This window comes from Marmota monax, unplaced genomic scaffold (genome assembly GCF_021218885.2).
Source record: "Marmota monax isolate L192 unplaced genomic scaffold, Marmota_monax_Labrador192_F-V1.1 WCK01_AAM20220418_F8-fsc00054, whole genome shotgun sequence".
Lineage (NCBI taxonomy): Eukaryota > Metazoa > Chordata > Mammalia > Rodentia > Sciuridae > Marmota > Marmota monax.
Window position 1 is genome coordinate 4,844,577 of NW_026692145.1, and position 23,303 is coordinate 4,867,879.

Here is a 23,303-nt window from a genome sequence, read left to right on the forward strand (position 1 = left end):
TGGTGGTAATTCAAGAACTGGGAAGGAAGAATTGTTTTAAGTGCCATCCTTGGATGCTGGGCTCAGCAGGAACAATGTTCCTGCCAGTTCCAGCCCTCCCCTCAAGTCAGGATTTTTCCAAGCATAATTCAGTCATTCATCTATACCTTAATGGTTAACTTCCTTGGGCTTAGCAGACAGGACCAGAGGGGAACTCCAGTAACTTGAAGCACCCTAGCTGGGATGGATGAGGCCTTGGGTAAAGGGCTCAGTAGATACTGACTGACTGACTGACTTTCAGAACAAGGTACTTGCCATCAGCCCTCTTTGGGGCACTAGGAGATGGGAATCTTAGCCCTTCTGCCTGATACCTCAGAGGCTAGCTGGCCAGAGTGAATGTGCGTGTGCCTGTGTTGGGGGGGTGCTGCCACCTGTCCTCAGAAACTGGCCTCCTGCCATCCTTACCATACATATGTTCGCTTCCAGACCATTCCTTTCCTTCTAATCCTGACAGGCTGCCCTGACCTCTGCTTCTGCAGTGATGGCCTGTTTACTGGTTTTGCCTCCCACACACGCACACAAGAAAATAACTTTGAGGGCCAGATGTGGGCTACCATGCCTGAAATCCCAGCAATTTGGGAGGCTGGGGCAGGAAGATCCCAAATTCCAGGCTAACCTTGGCAACTTCTGCTGAGGCAGAAGGATTCCAAGTTCAAAGCCAGCCTTAGCAACTTAGTAAGACCTGTCTTCATATAATAAGAAGAAAAAGGACTGGTTATGTACTCAGTGTTAAAGTGTCCTTGGGTTCAATCCCCAGTACCAAAAGAAAAAAAAAGATGGCCATGGGAAGGAGCCACTATCAAGTCTTAACAACTCAGCTTTCCTGTGCTGACCAGCCTGGCTGGGAGTGGCAGTCTTGAAAGGAATAGAAACTTGAAAAGAAGGCATGCTATTTGGGCATGTTGGCACATGCCTGTAATCTCAGTGATTAGGGAGGCTGAGGCAGGAGGACTGCAAGTTCAGAGCAAGTTTCAGCAATTTTGCAAGGCCCTAAGCAACGAAGTGAGATCTTGTCTCTAAATGAAAAATAAAAACAAGAGAGGACGTGGCTCAGTGGTTAAGAGTCCCTGGATTCAATCCCAGGACCAAATAAATATATAAATAAATAAATAAAGGGCTGGGAACATGGCTCAGTGGTTAAGTGCCCCTGGGTTAAATCCCCAGTACCAAAAAAAAAAAAAAAAAGGCATGCTATGTAATCCAGCAACTCTACTGCTAGGAGAAAATTCTGAGGAAATCATCAGGGCAAAAATACATGGTAAAGAGAGTTTGTATCAAGAAAAAGTGGAAAATGACAGAAATGTGTGACAACATAATTTAATCATGGTAAATGAAGCAGTCTTCTAACCCTACCCTGGCACTTGGAAATCAAAAGATCTTGGTTTGAAATTTGACATATATATTCACAGTATTGAGTGATCTTGAACACATCATTTAACATTGCTAAGCCTCGATCTTCTCATCTGTAAAATGAGGATGATAAAGTCTATCTCCATAGGCTTACTATAATCAAAACTCTTATTAACATGACAAAAGGGGTGTTCAATAAATGCCAGCTGCCTTTCCTGCCTACTTTCCAATGTATGGGGAAGTAGTACAAGGTGAAGTTAGCTCAACTCTGCCCCTCAAGCATGCTCCTGACCCTTCTACCAGAAGCCAAAATTAGTGGAAGGTGCAGAGGAGATGAAGAGTGAGCAATAACCACCGCTGGTCCTCTCTGAGGGTGGGAGCTACCACAGAGGGAAATTCAAGACGAAGTGAAAATCCCAAAATCCCCATCCTGGCCTAGGAATGCAGTGGGTGATATTGTGTTACCATTTCAATTGCATTTATCCCAAACGGACATTCAAATAAGCGTGCATTCCCACACACTGAGATCAGACAAAGGCAGCCCCACAGGCCATGTGGGCAGTAGAGGGAGGCCAGCTGGGACTCAAGCCGAAGAGGAGCCAGTGACAAGACACTCCCTCAACAGAGGCCCAGGCCAGTGTCATGTGTGGCCACAGGGGAGCTGGCTCACCTTATAGCCGAGACGTGCTGCCCGCTGCAGGAGGGTCTCACCAGCATTTTTGTTCACAATGAGCCGCCGTGCCTCTGGGGGGATCTGCCGAGTTGTAGGTGACTCTGAGGCCTCCTCTGGGCCGGCACTTCGGGACTTAGAGGGTGTACATGGTTCAGTGGGCTTCACTGGGGTGGGAGATTTGGGAGATCGTGTCTTCTGTTGGCTCCAACGACCTTTACCCTGGAAAGCAGAGGTGCAGCCCTGGGTCAGGCCAGGCAACCAATCTCATCCATCATGGCCATGCCACTTGGTTGCCAAGGCCATCTCACCTCATCAGTGTTTCATGTGGTGCTTTGCTGAAAGTACCCCAAGTGGCCGTAAGACCACTGCCAACTTTGAGGCTAGAGGTTGAGCAGGTCACACTAGCCATGTGGAGCATTTGTTAGATCACCATGGCTTCCTGTGCACTCCCACCATGGGTTGGGGAGTGAAGAGAATCAAATCTTCAGCCCCATAAGCCATGGAATGATAATGGGTTTGGGAAAGTGGGGATACAGGGTATCCCAGCTTCTCTCAAGCACTCTGCAGGCCTTTGTTACCTGCCTCAATGTCCCCTCATGTGGTCTGCATGAGCCACGTCTATAAGTAATGAGGGCAAAGTGAAGCAGAGACAGCTGTCATTTAAATAGTCACACTTCTTAATGCTTTTACTCTTATTGCAAAAATCTCCCCCCAACTCCCACCTCACAGGCTTTTCCCATCTTTCACCACACCCAGCCCCCAGATCATACTCAGGCCCACCTGAGGTGCGGGAACAAGCTGAGGCTTGGGAACAAGACAGTGCTGAGTTTAAAGCTTGCCTCTGCTACCCACTACCTGTAACACCTGCGGCCTGGTCCAACCCCTCTGAGCCTTTCGCCCTTGCAGGGTCTGTGAGATAATGAACTACTACCAAGGCTGCACCGCAATGAACAGGGAAGGAATTTACAAAATGTTAGTAGAGTCCTGTCCTCACAAGAGGCACCTGGGTGCCTCCCCCCTGCCACCGCTATTTTGAACTGAAATGTCTATGCAGGTTCACATGCATGTTCCTACCATGGCATACTGGTAGGAACATTGGTTTATGGGGGCAAGTAACTTATTTCTTTAATTCAGGGGTCTTTGGAGCAGAAGGAACTGTACTCGAGGAGCTATATACTTAGGCAATGAGATGTAAGAGCCTCTTCTGTCTGGACCTAGGTTAGATGGTGTGATTTTAAACTTGGGAGTTGATGCCATAGTTGGATGAGACTTGGGAAGGGTAAATATACTTGGGAGTGATGTGAATCATTGAAAGCCAGAGGGAAGACTGTGGCAGCTACCCTCAAAAATGGCTCTTGAGGATCCTCCCCACCCCGTGACATTCATTATTTTGTGTAACCTCCTCCTCCAATGGATAGGGCTGACCTGTATAATCAGTAGGAGACTGCAGAAAGGACCATGTATCACTTCCAAGGCCAGGTCCTGAAAGACATTGTGGCTTCTGCCTTGTTTTCTTTTGGATCACTCACTGTGTGGAGAAAGCCAGCTGCCCCATATCATGAGAATATTCAAACAGCCTTTTGGGGAGACCCATGGAGCAAGGAAGGGAGGCCTCCTGCCAACAACCATAATCAACTTGCCAACCATGTGAGCCAGCTACCCCAAAAGCAGATCTTCTGGTCCGAGTCAAGCCTTCAAATGAATATAGCCGTGGCTGACACCTTGACTACAACCTCATGAGACCCCAATCCAGACCCAGTTAAGCTGCCGCTTAATCTCCTAAACCCCAGAGACTGTATGAGACAATATATGCTTATTGTTGTATTAATCCACTACATTTTAGAGTGATTAGTTACACCACAATAGAGTTAATATATATACTTATCCAAATCCCTCAGAGCATTAAGATTTCACTTAAATCCTATATACTCTACACTATTCTACAACACCTCTGATCCCACTCCTTCTTTCTCTGCACATCTGGAGCAGAGAAAGAATCACAGACTGATGTCTGATGTCTCACTTTCTTATTTCTTTCCAATGTTTATGTTTTTTGGTGGTGGTGGTGGTGGGGTTTCTGTGGATTGAACCAGGGTGCTCCATCCCCAGCCTTTTATATATTTTTTTAAATTTTTCAGATAGGGTTTCACTAAATTGCTGAGGGTCTTGTTAAACTGCTAAGGCTGGTCTCAAACTTGCAATCCTCCTGCTACAGCGTCCCAATTTCCTGGGATTACAGGCGTGCACCACCATGACTGGTTGGTGTCATTGTTTTTAGCATTTTATGGGTAAGTCTTGATTTCCTCTGCTAAGATTTAAAAAAAAAAAAAAAAAACTTTTTTGAGACAGGGTTTTACCATGTTGCCAAAGCTAGCCTCTAACTCCTAGGCTCAAGAGATCCTCCTGCCTCAGCCTCTGCAATAAGCTACCAGGCTAGGTCTTAAGCTCCTTGGGGGCAGGGTTTATACTGTCACCTTCTATTTAGTTTCTTAAAGCACTGGACTCAGAACTCAGGGTCATCCCTGAGTCCAACAGATAGGTATTGTGTGAGCCATGTATAGAGCCTTGGGTGGCCAAACCTAGGAAGACAAAGTTAGAAAAGGAGAAGTAGCAGAGAAAAGATGAGGGGTCAGGGCATTTATTTCCTCTGGTAAATCCCAAGATCAAGAGAAGCCCAGTCTTCATCCCAAAAGGGCAGAGGTACAATCCCTAGCAGAAAGACACCAACTATGAGGGTATAATGTTGCTTTATTGCCAGGAGAATGGGGCATTTAACGGCAGGACTGGAGGATGCTGGGTAAAGTACCAGGTTTTCACTAAGCCAAGCCAGAAGCCAAAGGGTGACTCTCTTTCTGGGGGCCAGAGCTGCCAGAGAGCAGGAGGGAGGCTGCCTGAAAGAGGGAGGAGCAAGAACAAGTAGGGGGACCCCTCCCCCTCTCCAATTCCCCCTGGCTCAGAGCCCTTGTGGGAAGAAGCCCTTGGCCAATGCCCTGCTTTAGTGCTGCAGAAGCGTCCCCCTCCCTCCCCCGCCTTGCTTTCCACTACAAAGCCCATGCCATGGGGGCAACCAGAGCAGGTGGTGGGGACTGGGAGAAAAAGAAAGGCGGGAGAGAGAAAGGGAGGCCCTGAGGAGGGACAAAACCCTCTCCAGGAGAATATTTCAACAGACACACTGCCAGGCAGAACAACCAGACAGAAGCATCAGAGTGTGGGGCTGGTTACCTTTGTGTGGGACTGGGCCATCTGAGTGTCTGGGGCAGAACAGGGGAAGGGGAGGGGGAAGCAAGAGACAGGGACGCCCACCTTTTGCCAGAGCTGCTCGGGGCTGCAGTGTTTCCTGCCTACTATCCCCCTCCCCCTGTATCTCCAGGATACAGATAGAAGCCACCCATTCAGAGTCTGTGAGGCACATGGAACCACTGGGGCTGCAGAGGTAGACAGGCCTGCTCCAAGTCCCAACTCTGGCCCTCTGGACCACTGAGTGACCATGAAATGAATCCCTCGCCTTCCCTCAGTTTCCTCACTATAAAATGAAGATAATATAAGTACCTAAGTCTCCAAGATCCACCACAGGAATTAAGAGCAATAACATGAATGAAGCAGAATTAAGAGCAATAACATAAATGAAGCATTTAGCACAGACCGGGGATTCCTTGCTCTTCCCTTAAGCCCCTCCCTGTCTTTCTACCACTCTGGGGGTGAGAGGAAACGGATGCCACACCATGCCTCTGTCCCCTCATTCGTGCCTCTGCCTGAAGCACAAGGATGCAGACCAACCCTCAGAGAGTACTCTACCGTTATCAAAGCCTGTCACAGACATTGCCTCCTTTGTTCCCCCAAGCACCCTTGTGAGACAGAAAGGGCATGAAGTATCAACTCCATTTTTAAAGATGAGCAAATAGACTCGAGTACCTTGTCTGAGCTGGAACAGGGTTCCAGAGAGGGGGGAGCAGAAAGGAGGGGGAGATAAGCACCCACTCTTTGACAGTGCTATTCAGGGATCCCTGCTCAGGAGCTGGAGAGAGCAGTAAGAATCACAACCACCAAAGCGAGCCCATTATAGCCTGTTTGGGTTTTTTGATTGTCAATGACAAATACTTATTATGGGTACAAACTTTACCTTAGACTTTCGCTTTCTTCAAATGCAAAACTCACCCAGGATGAGGACTAATATTTTTTTTTCTGAGGATACAGGGTAGAACCCATTACCAATGCAGTGAGCATCAGATCCAAAAGAGATGTCAATTATGAATGGGGGTGCCTGGCTGATTGGTGAGTGCCCACTCACTCACTCAAAGAAACGGGGGTGGGGAGAGGCAGCTATAACTTGGACCCAAATAGAATTCCTTCAGCTCCACCCTCAAGCAACCTTTGTCTGGACATCAAAACCCTTGCTTCTACAAGTTGTTTTCTACCTTGATTGACTCAGAAAGCTCCATGATTGGTTTCCAGTGAGTTAAGCCCAGACAAAAGCTTCTTGATTGGATGTTAACAAGCTATTCAGGCTAACATCCTGCCATATTCTTTAACTCTTCCTGAACTCAAAGGAGATCCAAGGATTGTAGAGGAAAAGTCATGGTGGGCCAAACTCTATAGTTGGCTATAACTTTAGTTCCCATTCTTCAAATCCACCCCCAACCCTTCTAGAACTAATTTAGAACTCTTTAATAAACATGGGTTAATTTGATCATTACCATCCACTCCCTCCCTGCCCTCCCCGAGAAGATTCCTGCTGGAGGAGTTCGGTGGAAAGCTCCCCTGCCACACACACATACTCCTGTCCCCTGCCCTGTTCCCCTGGTGGCCACATACCTTTGACTCTTCTGAGACGTTTGCCATGTGCTTGGTCTTGCACTTTCGTTTTCCTGATGGCTTTTCTGAATTGTCAAGGCAGGCTGGCTCCTCCAGGTTATTTGGGAGGAAACCATTTGGTGAATCTGAGATCCCCTGGGCTTTGCTGGGCAAGAGAAGGTTCCTATTCCTGAGGCGATGCTCCGAACTTTGGGAGGGAGTCTTCTGCTTACGATTCTTTGAATCTGGGCAAGAAACAGGAAAGAATAGATATCAGAGAAATGCAACACTAAAAAGCAACGCCATCCTCTAAGATGAATCAGAGGACTTCGGGGATTCGAATCACTGTGCAAAGTTGTGTAACTATTAGTTCTTGGTATATTATGCAGTGCTGACTATTCCACTCAGTGCTTCTCAAATGGACAGTATAGTTCAACACCAAAGTCCCTCCTCCACAAGCAAGAGACAGCTCCCAGCCCTGCCAGCAGGGTGGCAGCCCATCTGGCTATTCCCAAGATGAGGGTAATTTTAAAGAATTTTTCCCTAGCCCAGAACAAATCAGAATTTCTTTTCAACTTTCTCTCTGTCCTCTTTGTCTGGATCTCCAATATAAAAACAAATCTATTCAGGTGTGTTGGCAAACACCTGTGATCCCAGCTACTTGGGAGGCTGAGGCAGGAGGATCACAAGTTTGAGGCCAGCGTGGCAAATTAAGAAGATCCTGTCTCAAAGAATAAAAAGGACTGGGAAAGCTGGGTGCGGTGGCACATGCCTGTAAACCAGATGCTGGGGAGGCTGAGGCAGGAGGATCACAAGTTCAAAGCCAGGCTCAGAAACTTAGCAAGGCCCTAAGCAATTTAGTGATACCCTGTCTCAGAATAAAATGTTAAAAAGGGTTGGGAATCTAGTTGAGTGCCCCTGCATTCAATCCCTGGTACCAAAAAAGGGGGCAGGGGCTGGGGATGTACCTCAGTGGTAGAGCACCCCTGGGTTCAATACCCAGTACTGCAAAAATACAAAAACAAAAATACAAATTTAGTGGCTCCACTGAAGTATCAGTATAGTAAGGTGGGGGCTACACATAGAAGGCTGCCTTTATGGTCTATCCAGCTAACTGCCTTGTTTGTCACTCTCTGAAGACACAAAGATCAAAGCAACAGAAACTCCCTAGGACTAGAAGGTGTCATGGGCCTACTTAGCTGGTGGGCAATGGAAGAAAACTGCCACCTTCCTTGGTTGGAAATCAAGTCACTTGTGTCACTGAAACACATGAGGCCATATCTCTATTTCTAACCACAACTCACTGAATAAAGTGCATTCTAATTTCAAAAAGGCTTGCTGGGAACTCCATTAGCAAGAGCCTCAACCTTAGGGTTTGCCCTAAACTCCATGTGTAGGGGCGAGAGATTTTATTTGCTCTCATCTCTTAACATCAGTGTTGTGTGGCCTGGCCACTCTGTGACTGGACAGAAGCAAGCCAGAAGCTCTGTGAGCCTGTTTCCATACCTATAAATGGGAGAATATAATCCACATCCCAGTAGTGGTAGGAGAATTAAGTGAGATCATACATGCAAACTCCTTTACAAAGTGTTATAAAAAGTAAGGCACGATTACTATCTTATTTAAATGCAAACTCCTTAGTAGGGCCATGCCTGTGTGTTCTTTATCTCCCCCATGGGACTGAACACAAGTACTGGTTTTTTGCCTAGCACATGGCAAACGATCAATATGTCTATGAAGGGAATTAACTATAACCTCAGTTTCTCTACATCCTGAAATGAAGGCATTGAGATCCAAGAGTTTTCAACTCACCTCCAGCCACATGGACTCTCATGTGTGACATTGCCATGGGCAAACCCAGATATGACAGTCATGGTTCCAATATGGCAAACTGTCTGTAACTTATGTACAACTCCTAAAGCCACCTCTTTTTCCCATCTAGCCCTAGCCCACTGTCCAAGAATTGCTATGCTGGATGGTCTCTAATGGCACTTCCAGCCAGAACATCTAAACCAGGGCTTTTGATGCAACACGTTTGGACTGAGGCAAAAGAGGAAGGAACAGAATGGTGCCTTTTGAGGACCTCAGGAACCATGAAGAGCCATATTAGAGCATTTAATGCCACAAGCAAAGAAGCAGCCCCCTCCCCATTTACCTAGGGCAGGGAAGGCTCTGGAGTTTATTCAATTGCAGAGGAACAAGGGCTTTATAAGAGTACATAAAGGAACAGAGTGGAGGTAACCGGTGTGTGAGGGGAATGGCTCTTCCTACCCTCTCCACAGGTGAAGAAGGGAGACCAGCCAAGCCCAGTATGAAAGGAAAGGTCACAAGGCTCAGACAGGAGGAGGGTGACCTGCTTGTCTGACATTGATCTGAAAGACAGGTAATAGTAGGAGGGACTAGAATTTCCTGAGGAGAGACATGTATGTCAGACAATTCTTGCATGAAAATGCCATCATTAAATCTGGAGGCAGTTAACCAGACCATATGCCAAAGCCAGCTGCCTCAACACAAAACACTTAGATACATCCATGGAGGGATAATGACCTCTATTTTCCACAACTGGAGCTGCCCCCAAATCAAGCAGGATGCCCTGATCACTGGTGTTCTCCCATGTTACTTCCTGTTGAATGCTACAGAGAGCTCTCTCCGCACTGGGTAGTAAACCGGACCAGGCAACCTTGAAGGTTGTTCTAGTTCCAAGAGCTGATAGCTCCATAGGAAGCTTCCAAGCTAGGAAACCACCCCTCATTAGAGAAGATCAGGTGCAACAAAGCTCCTCTTCATCCTAACATAAGTGGCGCAGGCCAATGATTTGACAACTCATTCATGACCAATCCATTATGGTTCTGGAAAAAGAAAGGGAAAATTGCCCCCACTCACTCATACAGTTGAAAATTAGCTCAATTACTCTCTTGAGCACAGGGATAGGTATCATATATATGTCCACTTAAATAGAGTCGGAAATGAGGCTAAGCTTTCTTTGCATTATTGCAAACCCAGAATCTACTACCCACTTGATGTGAGGTCATTCCATTTTTAGCTAATAAGGGAGCTGCAGGTGTTTACCAGCAGCTCAGAATGAATACATCATAGGAGACAATCAATTGTTGTTTCAAGGGTAGAGGTCAGAGAATGTAAGGGGGAGACAGAAATGTTTTAATCAAACACAGAGATCTGCCTTTTTTTTCAATTAAAAACCCACTACAGGGCCAGGCATGCAGTGTGTGCTTGTAATCCCAGCTACTTCGGGATGTTGAGGCAGGAGGATCACAAGTTCAAGGCCAGTATGAGAAATTTAGCAACATGTCTCAAAAAAAAAAAAAAAAAAAAAAGACTGGGGATGTGGCTCAGGCTCAGAGTTAAAGCACCCTGGGTTGTATCCCCAGTCCAAAAAGAAAGAAAGAAAGAAAGAAAATCCACCATAGGAATGGGCCTTAATAGTATTTAGTGGAGCATTCTGATATTAGCTTCTTGTGCCAGTCTGTGCCTTCATGGTCATATTTTTTAGCATCTGGCATGGCCAAAAAAACACTTGTTTTTCTCTTTGGACTACCTACTTTTCCAACTAATGTCCAACAAATAAAGATGCCACCTTGGGTTACCTCAAACCTTCACTTCTGAATAATCTTTGTGGTTTTAACTGAGAAAGCAAAGTTACACCCACTTCTACTTGACATTCTTCTGTTCGTCTGAGGGAACCACTGTACTTTTGTTTAGTTTAGGGGCTGGAGGTATCTCAGGAAAGATGGCCAATGCCCTCTTTTTTCTTGATCCCAAGATTCTAGGAGAGAGAACCTGTCTTCCTCAGACACCACCCCCCTAAGCCAACCAGAGGACTCACTGGTATGGTGTTGGCCCATGCCAAGGATGTCACAGTGGCCTGGCCCACAGGTTCAGCTAACTATGGGAAACCAGAGGGCTTAGGCCTTCATGTCCTCAGCTCACCTGTAGGTCAGTCAGAACTTATTCAATCTCAACCTCTTGGGGCTGGAGTTGAGTGACCCTCTCTGGCAGCTGAGATCATAGCACCAGGTTTCTATAAGGCCTTGGGCTGGTGTAGAGCAGGCAGAGGTGGGAACATGGCGATGCCCCAGGGTTCTCAGAAACCAACCTTGCTGCTGGGACAGTAGTCCCCCGACCAGCCTTACCTGCTCTCCCTTTCCGCTGCTGCTCTTCTTCTTGCTCGGTCAGGTACTCCCCAGTCTGATATTTTCGGCTCTTCTGCCGTCTCCGTTTCTTCCTCTTCACCAGCCCCTCCTCCTCATCTTCTTCCTCCTCCTCATTGGTGTCCCACATTTGCCTGGCGGCCTCTGTCCTCCAGGGCATCTCTCGGGCTCGCCACAGGTGCCTGCGGCCCTGGCTCAGCAGAGTCTTGTCCTGGGCATGATGGCTGCGATACTGGGTGTCCCGCTGAGTCTTTCTCACCTTTCGACGCTTAGCTGGGGTGGGGGCCACCTCCTCCTCTTCTTCTGTGGGGAAGACTTCCTGGCTTCCCATGTCATTGTCTGCCATACCAGCAAAGGAGCTACAGATGCTTCCTGTGGATGGGATGTACAGAGGACAGTCAGGTATCTCTTCAGAGGACTAAGAATGATGTTGACAAGAGTGCCCTGCACTTGGAGTTTGAAGGTCTGGGTTCAAGTTCAGGCTCTGCCATTTATTAGTTAAATACTTTGGGAAAGTTCCTTCTGGTTCCTCATCTATAAAAAGGGAATAATATTCTCTCTTTGCTGACCTCACAGGGCTGTTCTGGGGATCGAATGAAATCTTTCACTGGTGTTTTACAGAGCCCAGAGTATCATACAACTATCAAGTATTAAAAACACACAGCTTTATTCATCCACAGTGCTGTGTCACTTGAACGGACTTCACAAACTCTTGCTTCCTGCTTACAAGGTGCCAAGCATTGTGCAAAGAGCTATAGAGAGCTACAGGCTCCCGCTGACTGGGAAACAGGGGCTGAGTGGAAGGTGAAGGAGGAGTCCCTGCTCACTCTGTGGCCCCACCTGTCTCACTGACAGAGCCACCCTGGACAAGCAGACCATCACAAAAAAGTCTCAGAAAAAGCAAAGCAAGGAGTCCCTTTCCTGTAACAGGCCCTGGCTCAGTCAGGCCCAAATGTATTGTAGCAAGCTGTCTTCCCTTAAACTGACCCCACCTCCTACCAAGCTGCCAAGAGTTCAGGGGTGGAGCTGTCTCCCCGCCCCTCCCCCCACCCAGCTGCAGCTGTTCCTCACCGCTGGGCAGGCACTTCCCCCTCCATTCACAGCCACCCCAGGATGGATGGCACCTTTCTGGTCCTTCTGGGCCACCTTGCCAAGAGGCCATTTTCTCTACTCACTCTTTCCTTTACCTCTGCTAACAACAAAAGTACAATCTTAAATTGGCCTGGTTTCGCACTACAGGAGATCTGACACCTTCCTGGGAAGGGCTGTGAGACACTACCATCTTTCTCCCAAAGCCCAGCTGTTAACTTGACAACCCCAGGACCCCAGTGAGGTCAGTAGCAGAAAGAAATGGTTCTAGGGGAACAGAGCTGCCCTTGACCCAAGTTTCAAGTGGGTCAGACCACTTAAAGATAACAGCTCTCCAGTAAACCTTCCATTATATGGACCAGGCAGGGAACGAAGTGTTCTGGTTAATCTAATATTCTGGTTAATACAGCATCACCACAGAGATCACACAGGGATCACCAATTTTCAAAGAATCAAATACACTACAATGTGTTTAACATGAAAATGGGACTGGCAGTAATGTAATCGCTCTCTGATGATTCAGAGGATACTTCAGGATTTTGTGAGACCTCCAGGCCATCATTATGAGCCCCAATTACCACCGCGCTCGCCATGTGCTGAGGTGCTGTTTAATAGAATGTCAGATCATTGAGTTTACAGTGTGCCCTGCTTTCCCATTCCATCCAATTTGCATGGAAATCTGGGTGAAGCAGGGCAACCATCTCCAGTCCTGTGTACCAACATGGAGCAAGCAAAAGAGAACACAGGCTGGAAAGGACTCCTTTTTTTAGGCCCTGGGGATTGACCAACATAAATTCAGGGTGCCAAAAGTGAATCTGAAGGCCTTGACAACTCAATGGCCTTTTCAATTCTGATGATGCCTGTCACATCAGCCAATAAGACCCAGGTCCAAAGGTTATGTCTGTACCTGAGATGGGCCCCAATAATCATGAGATGCCAAAGCTGAGTAAATCAGCTTTTCTGAGTGGCACAGGCCTTTCCTCTTATCAGCTCCCAATAAGAGATGCCATCACTGCTCTGAAAAGCTAAGCAAATAGTCCTAAAACCATGGGCAACACTCCTAGACCCCACCCAGGGCTCTCTTGTATCTGCATTTTAGCCCAGTGAAGCAAATTCCCAACTTTCTACCTGGGTCAATGGAAAAATCACTCAACCACATGTCTACCTCTCTGTTCATAGAAGATGCCAAGACGGACCACAACCTTGGTCTCACTCACCAGACTGACTGCGTGTTCGTGTGCTCAGAACCACTGGGATGAAGTCACGGAAACTGCTCTTTGCTTTCTTTTCCAAAGAACCTAGAATTATGTGTGGTTTGGGGACAGAAGGCAGAAACATCACAGTTAGAATCTAAAAACTAAAAAACCCACTCAAGAGGCTCAGGTGGGAAAATCAAGGTGGGATTCTTATTGACCTTATGGTTATCCAGGGCTATCCCCACTAGCTCCTCTTATACTGCCATCACATACCTATCTCTTTTAGGGAAGGAGCTTTTCCCAGTAGTTTTTGAAAACTGGGAGTTGTGTCATTTTTGCTGACACCAAAAAAGGCAGTGCACACAATCGATTCAATTCAACAGCACACCAGAAGATAGAAGACACAGCTGGAAGAAGTCCCAGAGAAGGGCAACCTCCATGAACCTTAAAGTACTGAGTGAGGTGGGAAGACAAGAGCAGGAGGTGGTCAACAGAAGAAAACTGTTATATAAGAGCAACCTAGAAGAGGCAGGTCATGTCAGATGAGCAAGGCCATGAACAGGGACTGCTGTGGTCAGACATACCTGGGAGTCTCTCCCTGATGAGGGCACCCAGGGACCATCTATGGCAGAACACACAGGTCTAGTACATACTCCCCCCCCACCCCAAACATCCTGTGTGCCCATAAATTATAATGAAGGTTTAGGATATCTCTAAAACCTTGTAGCTAGAGAGCTAGCGATTTCTTTATATTTTTAGAAAGGGAGTTTTCCAGTATACTCAAAGGTAGATTAAACAGCATGATGAACCTCCATTCTGCTGTCTAACGGGGGTTCTAATAATTTTGTCTAAATCTTCCTAAGCCTGTTTCTTCCTCAAGCCTAGACACACTGCAGGGAAATGGGCTGGCTACTCTGTTACAGGACTGCCATCTGTCTGTCTGCAAATCATTTCCTTGGCTTTTGGAGTGTGCTGTTTTTTAATGTGAGGGGCAGAATACGCCCCTGCTACCTCCCCTCTCTTGTCCTTGACATCAGAGATAGCAATTATATTTCCCTTCCATAGTGAAGAAGGCTCACTCTTCCAGTCTCTGGGTCCCTCTTCTCCTACCAACATGCCACAGGACACTCTCTGCAGCCCAACACAGAAAGCTGGGGCCGCTGAGGCCTACCTTCCTCGTGGCCATCAGCTCGTTTTCCTGGAGATTGGGACTCTGGCTTTGTTTGCTTCCGGTGCTTGTGCTTTCCCCTGACTCCATTGTGCTCTTTTCCTGAATCTGAAGCCCCCCTGGGGCTTTTCTTGGTGGGTTCCTGGGGGTCACTGGGAGGCTTCCGGCACTGTAGAGAAGTAGAGAGTCAGGTCTGAGATCAGTTTTGCTTAAGAAAGTTCTCCCAGGGTTGAGCCAAGCACCCATTTCTGACACATGAACATGAGCTGCCCAGGGTGGGGCGGGCAGAGGAGAGGGACTCCAGGGAGCTACAGAGGCTCTCCTGGACTGAATCTAGTGCCGTTGCTGGTCTCCATAGGCATCCACACCCCATCACTTTAAAGAGGTCTACAGAATCTGTGCTGACAAGCCATTGAACACATACCCAAAGTCATTTTAAAAGGTACAAAGTCAGGCCCCATATTCTCTATACCCAACACCAATGGAGTGATGGGTTTTAAACAAAAATGCCTCTTCTGCAAGTTGGGCAACTACATTGTTCAAATAACATCATTGTGAATGGTATTGACACCAATGACTGAAAATAATTCTCAATAAGAGCCAAGTGAAGAAACCTGTCTATTTTCATATGCAAATTAATATCAGAAAACAAATTCAACTAAAGCAAGAACATGGCACAGGAGAAATTCCCATCTTCCCATATTTTCTGAAACACAATTTAGAGATCCCAGCCTGGTTAATAATGCCACTTTATACTCTGAAGCACTTTCAACTTCGCAAAAGGCTCTCATGTCTATTATTGGAATTTTTTCTTCCCAAGGACACTGACAGAAGAAGCTATCCCCAGTGAACAGATGAGGAAACTATAGCTCCAAGACTAGAGGTTAAATGACTTTTCCAGGGCAACACACAGCCCAATGTATACTCACTCAGGGGCTGCCATGTAGCAGGCCACCTTGTGAGTTGGCTAAGTTGTGCTTGCAGTGAAAAAGATGAGGAGCTAGGACTAAGACCCACTGGGACTGACACCCAGAGCTTCTGGCCCCACTCTGGGCTCCCACATCAACTTTCTTTTTTTTAATATTTATTTTTCGATTGTAGTTGCACACAATACCTTTATTTTATTTATCTTTATGTGGTGCTGAGGATCGAATCCAGGGCCTTGCACGTGCTAGGCGAGCACTCTACCACTGAACCACAATCCCAGCCCCCCCCCCACATCAACTTTCAATGCTCTCCTTCCCTATTCACATCCTCAGCTGCCTTTGTCCCACCTACTAATGGGACATTGCACGTGTACCGTGGTTGTCCTTATATGCTGCAGTTTCACTCTTAGCCTAATAGTCAGATTCTTATAAACTGAGGTTTCTATGTGCCACTAAACAAGAAATAGGGCACCAGGCACACTGGCACATACTTGTAATCCTAGTTACTCAGGAGGTTAGATCAGAAGGGTCACAAGTTCAAGACCAGTATCGGCAATTTAGCAAGACCCTGTCTCAACATAAAAAAATAAAAAGGATTGGGGATGTCGCTCAGTGGTAAGGCACCTCGGGATTCAATCCCTAGTACCCCTCAAAATAAAGAAGAAAAGAAAACAAAGAAAGAAAATAGGGCAAGTAGGGAGTACAGAATAAGCAAATCATTAGAACAATGAAAGGAGGCTTTAGGAGGAAAAGAAGAGTTAAGGCTGCTTGTTTTCACCCTAAACAGATCTGTCTCACCTTCTAGAAGGTTATCACCATCTAGCTCTAGTTAAGGAGACAGCAGATATCTTACTGAGAAAGTATTTGGGGGGTGTCTCAATTCTTCAGGCACAGGAAGCCCCCAGGATCCATCAGATTCCAAGGATTCCCCCATCCCATGAACTTGTCCTCCTTCTTAAAATTCAGAGGAGGGCTGAGCTTGAAATTCAAGTTCAGTTTCTCTCTTTGCTTGCTGCCAGTTCCTACAAACCCAAGTGTTAGGAGAAGGAAGAACTGAGAAGGAAAGACAAAGATGGGGAACAGCTGCTTCAAATCTGACCTTCAGGTATGGCCACGGGAAAAACTATTTTAAGTCGGGGAATAAAGTTAAACGCACATAAATTTGAACATGTCCTATTTATTTCTGCATATCATTTTTAGCTGGCTCTTTCAAGTACAGATCATTAACTTTTACTTCCTAAGATAGACAAAAACAAGTAAAACAGAACATCTACAAAGGATTTCTGTGTGTATCTTGTGCAAGGGCATCCATGAAAGTAAAAATATATTGTACACTCCAACTCAGGCAAATAGTCAGGAGGACAGCAAGATCACATAAGATGAATGTTCTGGTTAACAGAGTTTTGAAATATTTTCCAAAGAATTTTCCAATGAATGAGAAGACAGCAAAATACACCCAGTATCAAATGAAGCACAACTTTCTTTGCTGATGATCCGGAAGGCCGCTGAGGATTTGAGAGATGTTGGGCAGGTGATATAGGCATAGAAGACTATTCTGCCTCTGGGCCATGCCCTGAAAGGAGCTGTTTTGAATTAACACCTGATCTTAGTTTGCTTATCAATGGCTTCTTTCTCAGGAAAATGAAACAAAAGAAAGAAAAAAAGTTGCTCTCCTGAAAAATACATTTACTAAATGGTCACAGACAGTTGGAAAGGGCTACTTTCTGGCCACCCTGCAATGCTGTCATTTTGTTCTCTGCCCTCAGCATTTGTCAGTGGGCCCACTGAACTGCCTGTTCATCTCATATAAGAAGGGGTGGTTTGGGGCTGAGGTTGTGGCTCAGCGGCAGAGCGCTTGCCTCGCATGTGCGAGACCCTGGGTTCGGTCCTCAGCATCACGTACAAAAATAAATAAGTGAAATAAAGGTGTTGTGTCCAACTACAACTAAAAAATAAATATTAAAAAAAGAAGGGGGTGATACCTGCCTGTCATTGAGTCATGGGCAACACATAATATAAGAGCAGAGAATATGTCTATTTCATTTGTAATACTAAAAATAACAACAGCAGTTGCCAATACTAACTGAGCATTTACTATGTTACAGGTACTATTTTTTATTGCAGGACTGGGGATCAAATCAGAGCCTCATACATGCTAGGCAAGTGGTCTACCACTGAGCTTCAACCCCAGCCCCATGGGTACTATTTTAAGCACTTATGTAATCACCTCATTTAATCTTAACAGCTTCATTGAGATACATCATATAACTCACTTATTTAAGTGTATAATTAAATTGTTCTCAGTATAGTCATCACCACTTACACTTAGTTCTAGAACTTTTTCATCACCCTGAATGAATACCCCAATCCATTAATCAGTTACTCCCCAAATTCCCCATCCTCCCCCAGTGCTAGACAACCAATAATCTACTTTCTATCTCTATGGATTTTTCTATTCTGAATATTTCATATCATCATCTCATTGAATTTTCACCACAACCCTAATAATATTATTGTCTTATTGCACAGATAAGGAAACTGAGGGTCAGATTTAACCAATATCACATAGCTAGGAAGAGGTGAGGCCAAATTTCAAATTCCAGCTCTGTGCCTAGCCTCAGAGGGTACACTCCTCACCAATCTATTATAGCATCCTCCTGAAGATGTATTCCCATTACTTGGGAAGGACTGCCATGATAATCATTCAACAAACACTTGTTAAACATTCAGTGAAATGGTTCCAAATAAAGTGAGTAGAAGATAGTGTGACATAGCTGAAGAAAGGACTCTAGGATTAAAAAGACCAAAGTTTGGGGCTGGGGATGTGGCTCAAGCGGTAGCGCGCTCGCCTGGCATGCGTGCGGCCCAGGTTCGATCCTCAGCACCGCATACAAACAAAGATGTTGTGTCTGCTGAAGAACTAAAAAATGAATATTAAAAAATTCTTTCTCAGGCTGGGGATATAGCTCAGTTGGTAGAGTGCTTGCCTAGCATGCATAAGACCCTGGGTTCAATCCCCAGCACCACAAAAAATAAAATAAAATAAAATAAAAAGACCAAAGTTTGAGTTCTAGTTCTGCCATTTAGTAGCTGTAGTAATTTACTTGTAAATTTAGTGAGCATTCCCCTCAGAGAGTTATTGGAAGGATTAAAATAGGTAATATATGTAGAAAACACTTGGTATATAGTAGGAGTTCAACAAGAACAACATTAATGACAATAAATTATTATTTTTGTTATTATCTCCAACAAGGGAAGATTGCAGTCAGTCTAATCAAGTGTTATACACTTTACTACATTAGGATCTGTTTCTACTTTGTCTCTGACATAGAGGAGGTGAGTGAGAGGTCACTGAGGAAAACCCACCCAATCTCTCTATTCCAGGGGTCCTTAACCTGGAGTATATGTATGGCCTTTGGGAGAGGGTGGGTCTACGAACACCCTGAAATTATTGGCAAAGTTCTGAGGTCACATTTCTGGCGACAAGGTCCATTGCTCTCATCAATTTCTCAAAGCAGTTTATGGTCTAAAATTGACTAAGAACTTGTGCCACAAATAAATTCATGGTGCCCTGGATAGAAATCTATCCCTTAGTGTACATCAACATCCAATTTGAAAGCTTATTAGTACAACTTCAAATTGCCCCATATATTGAATGAAACCTGTCCTCAACTGTTTTAAGAATCTCCTTGGATCACCAGTAGCCTCTGGATGGCCTCGAGAGAACCCATGGACTTAAGTCAATTGTTCCTGGCCTATCTTTTTGCCTAGAACTCTGCCTCTACCCAGAGCCTATCATGAACCAAGACCCAGATGTCCATCTGCCTTGCTCACCAACTAACTTCTCAACATGCCAAAACCCGAAGCTGCCACCTCAAGCTTGAAAGGGATAGGAAACTAGTGGATTAGCCTGAAAGCCAAATGGGCTCTGACCCCACATGACTCCAAGCAAATCCTAAGCAGGTTCCCTGAGGGTGCAAAGAACAGCCCTGTAAAAGGCCCTTTCCCTCTCTGGGCCCCTAGTTCTCAAGGCCAGTAGCCAGTCTTCTTGTCAAAGCCTTGTCAGTAATTGATCTCCCTCATTAATACCTTCTTCTGCTTGCCAATCTCATCTGAGACAACTGCTTTCCTGGCCCCTGGGATATAATCATTCCTACCTCCTACAAAATACAAGCCCGCCCTGCCCCAGATAAAAACACCATATACAGAGAACATGACTTAGAAAGGGGACAGCGGGTCATTATTCCCTTTACAAAAGTGTTTCAATCACCACAGTTCACACAGCTACTCAAGAACACTGTGCCATGGGGGCAGGAATTCAGTGCAGTTGAGATCTGCAGAGTGAAGCAGACTGGCAGGGTCCTGGTCCACCCTTGTCCTGAGCCTGGCCACTGGCACTTACCTTGGATCCCAGGGAACTCCGGACTGTGGGCTTGGCTTGTGGCTGCTGTTGCTCCTCGCCTTCCTTCTCTTTGCCACACTTCATCTTCTTTGGTGGCAGAGATTCTGTCACTTCATCTGGCTGCCACTTGTTCTTGCAAGCAAAGACCCCAACACTTTCCCGTTTTACTCGAGCCTGCCCTGCCTTAGGCCGTGCTTCAGCCTGGCCCCTCTGGGGAGGTGCTGGAAGGCCATCGGCCCGGAAGCAGGTGGCTAAATTGAAGACCACATCACCATCCACCTTCTCCATTTTCACCCGCCCTAGATCCAGCTGACTTCCGAGCTGCGAAAGCTCTGTGCTGGAGCCCCTCTTGCTGCCCGGTACCACATCCAAGATGAGTTCCTGGGGGTGGCCGTCATGAGGTAGCAAAGGCAGCTCGGGCATGGTGCGCAGGTTCTGGGGGGTGGCCAGAACCAGCTCATGGGACATGTAGGTGGCCAGCACTTGGTTCTTAGGCTTCGTGTCTCCTGCCAGCTTCAGACCACAAGCTGTCTGGGGGCCTTCCATCTTAGGAGTGCTATCAGAGCAGAGGTGGCTTTCTGATTCCTCAGGCCCCTGATTTACTCTAATGTCCCCACTACTAGACTGAACAGACAGTGCCAGGGTCCCTGTCTGAGGGCTGAGAGTTAGTAGGACAGGGTTGACTTGTTCTTCATAAGGCTTGGCAGCAATCCGGCAAGTTTTGTTTTTTGTTACAGTGTCCTGCTCTGAAGTAAAGGGACCCCCAGGCCGTGGCTGCCCCTCGGAAAGTCCATGCACAGTTTCACTGGAGCCAAGAGATGGCACTCCAGAAAACTCAGAAACAACGCTGGTGGGCCTGATGGGCACCCCCTGACTGGGGGTCAGCTGCCCGGCACTGGAAATGCCAATGGAAAGCAGAGATGCCTGGTGGTATGGTGACCAGCCAACAGGCAAGACCTGAGTGCTGGTGGGTTTCCCATTGACTGAACACCGTGGATAAATATTTGCCGTCCCTGTAGGTTTCCACAAAGAGAGCTCCTTGGTTTGGCACCCTGGCAGCACAGGGGCAATGCGGGCTGGGGTATAACGTGTTTTGACTGTGCTTGGCTGTCCCTCAGCACCAGACTGGCTGCCCTTCTTGCCACATGTGGCACCAGTGCTCTTGGGCTCTCCTTGATCAATAATGGAGATGGGCTCTTGCTTGGGGAGATGGCGGGGGTCTCGATTGAGGCCCAAATTAGGGTCTTTGTTCAGCAGCAGGGATGCAGGCACTGGGTTGGCCACTCCCACGTAGGTGCCAGGAATGGTGCTGATCAGCGCAGTTGAGTTTTTCACCCAGGTGCTCGGGTCACCATTCCTCACGATCTCAGGAAAGATGACAAAGGGTGAGGAAGTGGAGCCCAAGCAGGAGGTGACATTGCTGCCAGCAGCCTGGGTTGTGCGCTGAGACCTAGACAGGACTGTGGAGAGGAGGGCCTTGCTGCTGGTGTGCACAGGGGTCAACACAGGCATGGGAGGTGTCTTGCGCTGGTTAGGCAATGGAAGCTTCTGACGGTTGGACTTGGAGGAGAGGTCGAGGGGCATCTCACTGCACTCGGGCGGAGAGGCCATCTCTCGCTCCAGCTGTGGAGGCGACTTGAGGGGAGAGAAGGTAACAGAAGTCCCTTCTGTTTGTTGCTCAGTGCCACCTGGCATCTTGGCAGGGTGTGGTGGGGCTGAGCTCCCATTGGGGGCTGGCAGCAAAGGCTGTGGAGTTGGAAGCACCTTGGCAGAAGCAGTGGCAAGGGAGGTATCTGCCAAAGGCCCAGGGGCCCCATCAGGCGCAGGCTGGGTGGTGGTACTGCCAGATGGGGAAGTGCAGGGGAGCCTGTTCACCTCCAGAGAGACCAGCTTGGAATCTGAAGTCAAAGGCCGGGCCACAGAGAATGCATATGGGTAGGACCGAAGCTCTGGAGAGGCCAGCACACCTGGGAGACACCTGTCCTGCAGGTAGGATGGCAGGACAGGGAGCGTAAGAGTGGATGAGACCCCCAGGGTGGTTGGAAGTGTGGCCACACTGAGAGGTTGCCCACAACTTGGAGGTGGGATGTATACCAGCGGCTGGCTTGGGGTCAGCACTGTCCCTGGCTGAAAGGACAGGGGGACTTTTTGCATAGCTGGTGCCTGAGCTGCAGGAAAACACACTCGACTCAAACTGAAGGAGGCCGGGATGGGTGCTGAGGTGGGAATGGCAGTTGGTGTGGCAGCCGGCATGGGCGTGGGGGCTGGAGTAAAGATTGGGGCTGGGGTGGGTGCAGGCACCGGTGTAGGAGCAAAGGCAGGAATGAGAGTAGGGGTAGAAGGAGGGCCAGAGGATGGGGCTGGGGTGGGCATGGGCACAGAAGGAGGAGCAGGAGCTGCTGGAGGTGTGGATGCTGGCATGGGAGCCAGAACTGGCGTGGGGACAGGAGCAAGGACCAAGGTGGGAGCTGAAGGAGGCACAGGAGCCTGGATCAGAGCCAAGGGTGCTGCTGAAACTGGGACCGAGAGAGGAGGAGGAGCAGAAGCAGACAGGGGAACCGGGCCTGAGGGAGGAGCAGATGCTGGTACAGGCACCAAGACTGAGGCTGAGACAGAAAGAGGGTTCGAATCAGAAATGAGAGTGGGCACTGAGGGTGGCGCTGGAGCCAGAGCCGGAACTGGTGCTAGGGGAGGGGAAGGAGCGGAAACTGAAGTGGCAACTTGAACTGGTACTAGTCCAGAATGGGGTACCGGGGCTGGGACAGAGAGGGGAACCTGGAATGGATCTGGAACAGATGGGGGGACAGAGGCCGAACCAGGTGCAGGACAGATAGGTGCCGGCAGTGGACTGAAGTTAGTGGTAACCAGAGGCAGGGTCCCCTCCACAGGGACTCCAGTTCCCAGAGTTGCCAAAATGAAAGTGTTCTTGTCTCCAACACCATGCCGAGAGTCCAAGGCCTTTACCCCGGCTGGTGAACAGTCAACCTGTTTGCTCATTTGGGTGCTGAGGGGAGTCCAGGAGCAGTCGGCCCTGCTATTGCCAGCCTCTGTGCCGTCAGGAGTGGGCAGCTTAAGCCCGTCTCCGGGGCTGCTTAGTGGCACCAGGAGGCCCTCAGCCTCTGCCGCATTCCCAGCATAGTCCATTTTTGGCTGGGGATCATCAGGCTGGTCTTCTGACTTGTGTCCAAGTTTTTCTGTCGCATTGCCATCTGGGTCTGCCCCCCGGGCATTGCTGCCACTTCCAACTGCTGTGAGCTCCACCTGCAATGACAGAACAGCATGTCCATCTTAGCAAGCTCCCTATGGCTGGTGCAAGTGTCCTGAGGCCCCTGAGAAGCAACTTCTGGTCCTTTCTGCTACTCGACCAAGTAGGTCTTGGCAGCAGCCAAGGGCAGCTGGCCAATCTCTGTCCCACCTATAGCAACTCCTGGGATATACCCTGTCCCTTCCTGCCCCGCCCCCTTGGGACAGCAAGCTGGGCATATTGCCAGGAAGCTCAG

General features: G+C 47.7%; 1 protein-coding gene across 8 annotated transcripts in view; it reads right to left on the minus strand.

The window, feature by feature from the left end:
* Bcorl1 (BCL6 corepressor like 1) overlaps positions 1-23,303 on the minus strand; it is a 68,287-nt gene that overhangs the window by 17,370 nt on the left and 27,614 nt on the right. For all 8 annotated transcript variants that reach the window (XM_046468410.2, XM_046468396.1, XM_046468368.1 and 5 more), the window contains 6 exons: positions 19,804-23,064; positions 14,479-14,644; positions 13,329-13,409; positions 11,005-11,394; positions 6,875-7,098; positions 2,060-2,281 (listed from right to left, as the gene is read on the minus strand). In XM_046468410.2, the coding sequence (XP_046324366.1) occupies positions 2,060-2,281; positions 6,875-7,098; positions 11,005-11,394; positions 13,329-13,409; positions 14,479-14,644; positions 19,804-23,064 (4,344 nt within the window). The remainder of the gene's footprint in view (positions 1-2,059; positions 2,282-6,874; positions 7,099-11,004; positions 11,395-13,328; positions 13,410-14,478; positions 14,645-19,803; positions 23,065-23,303) is intronic.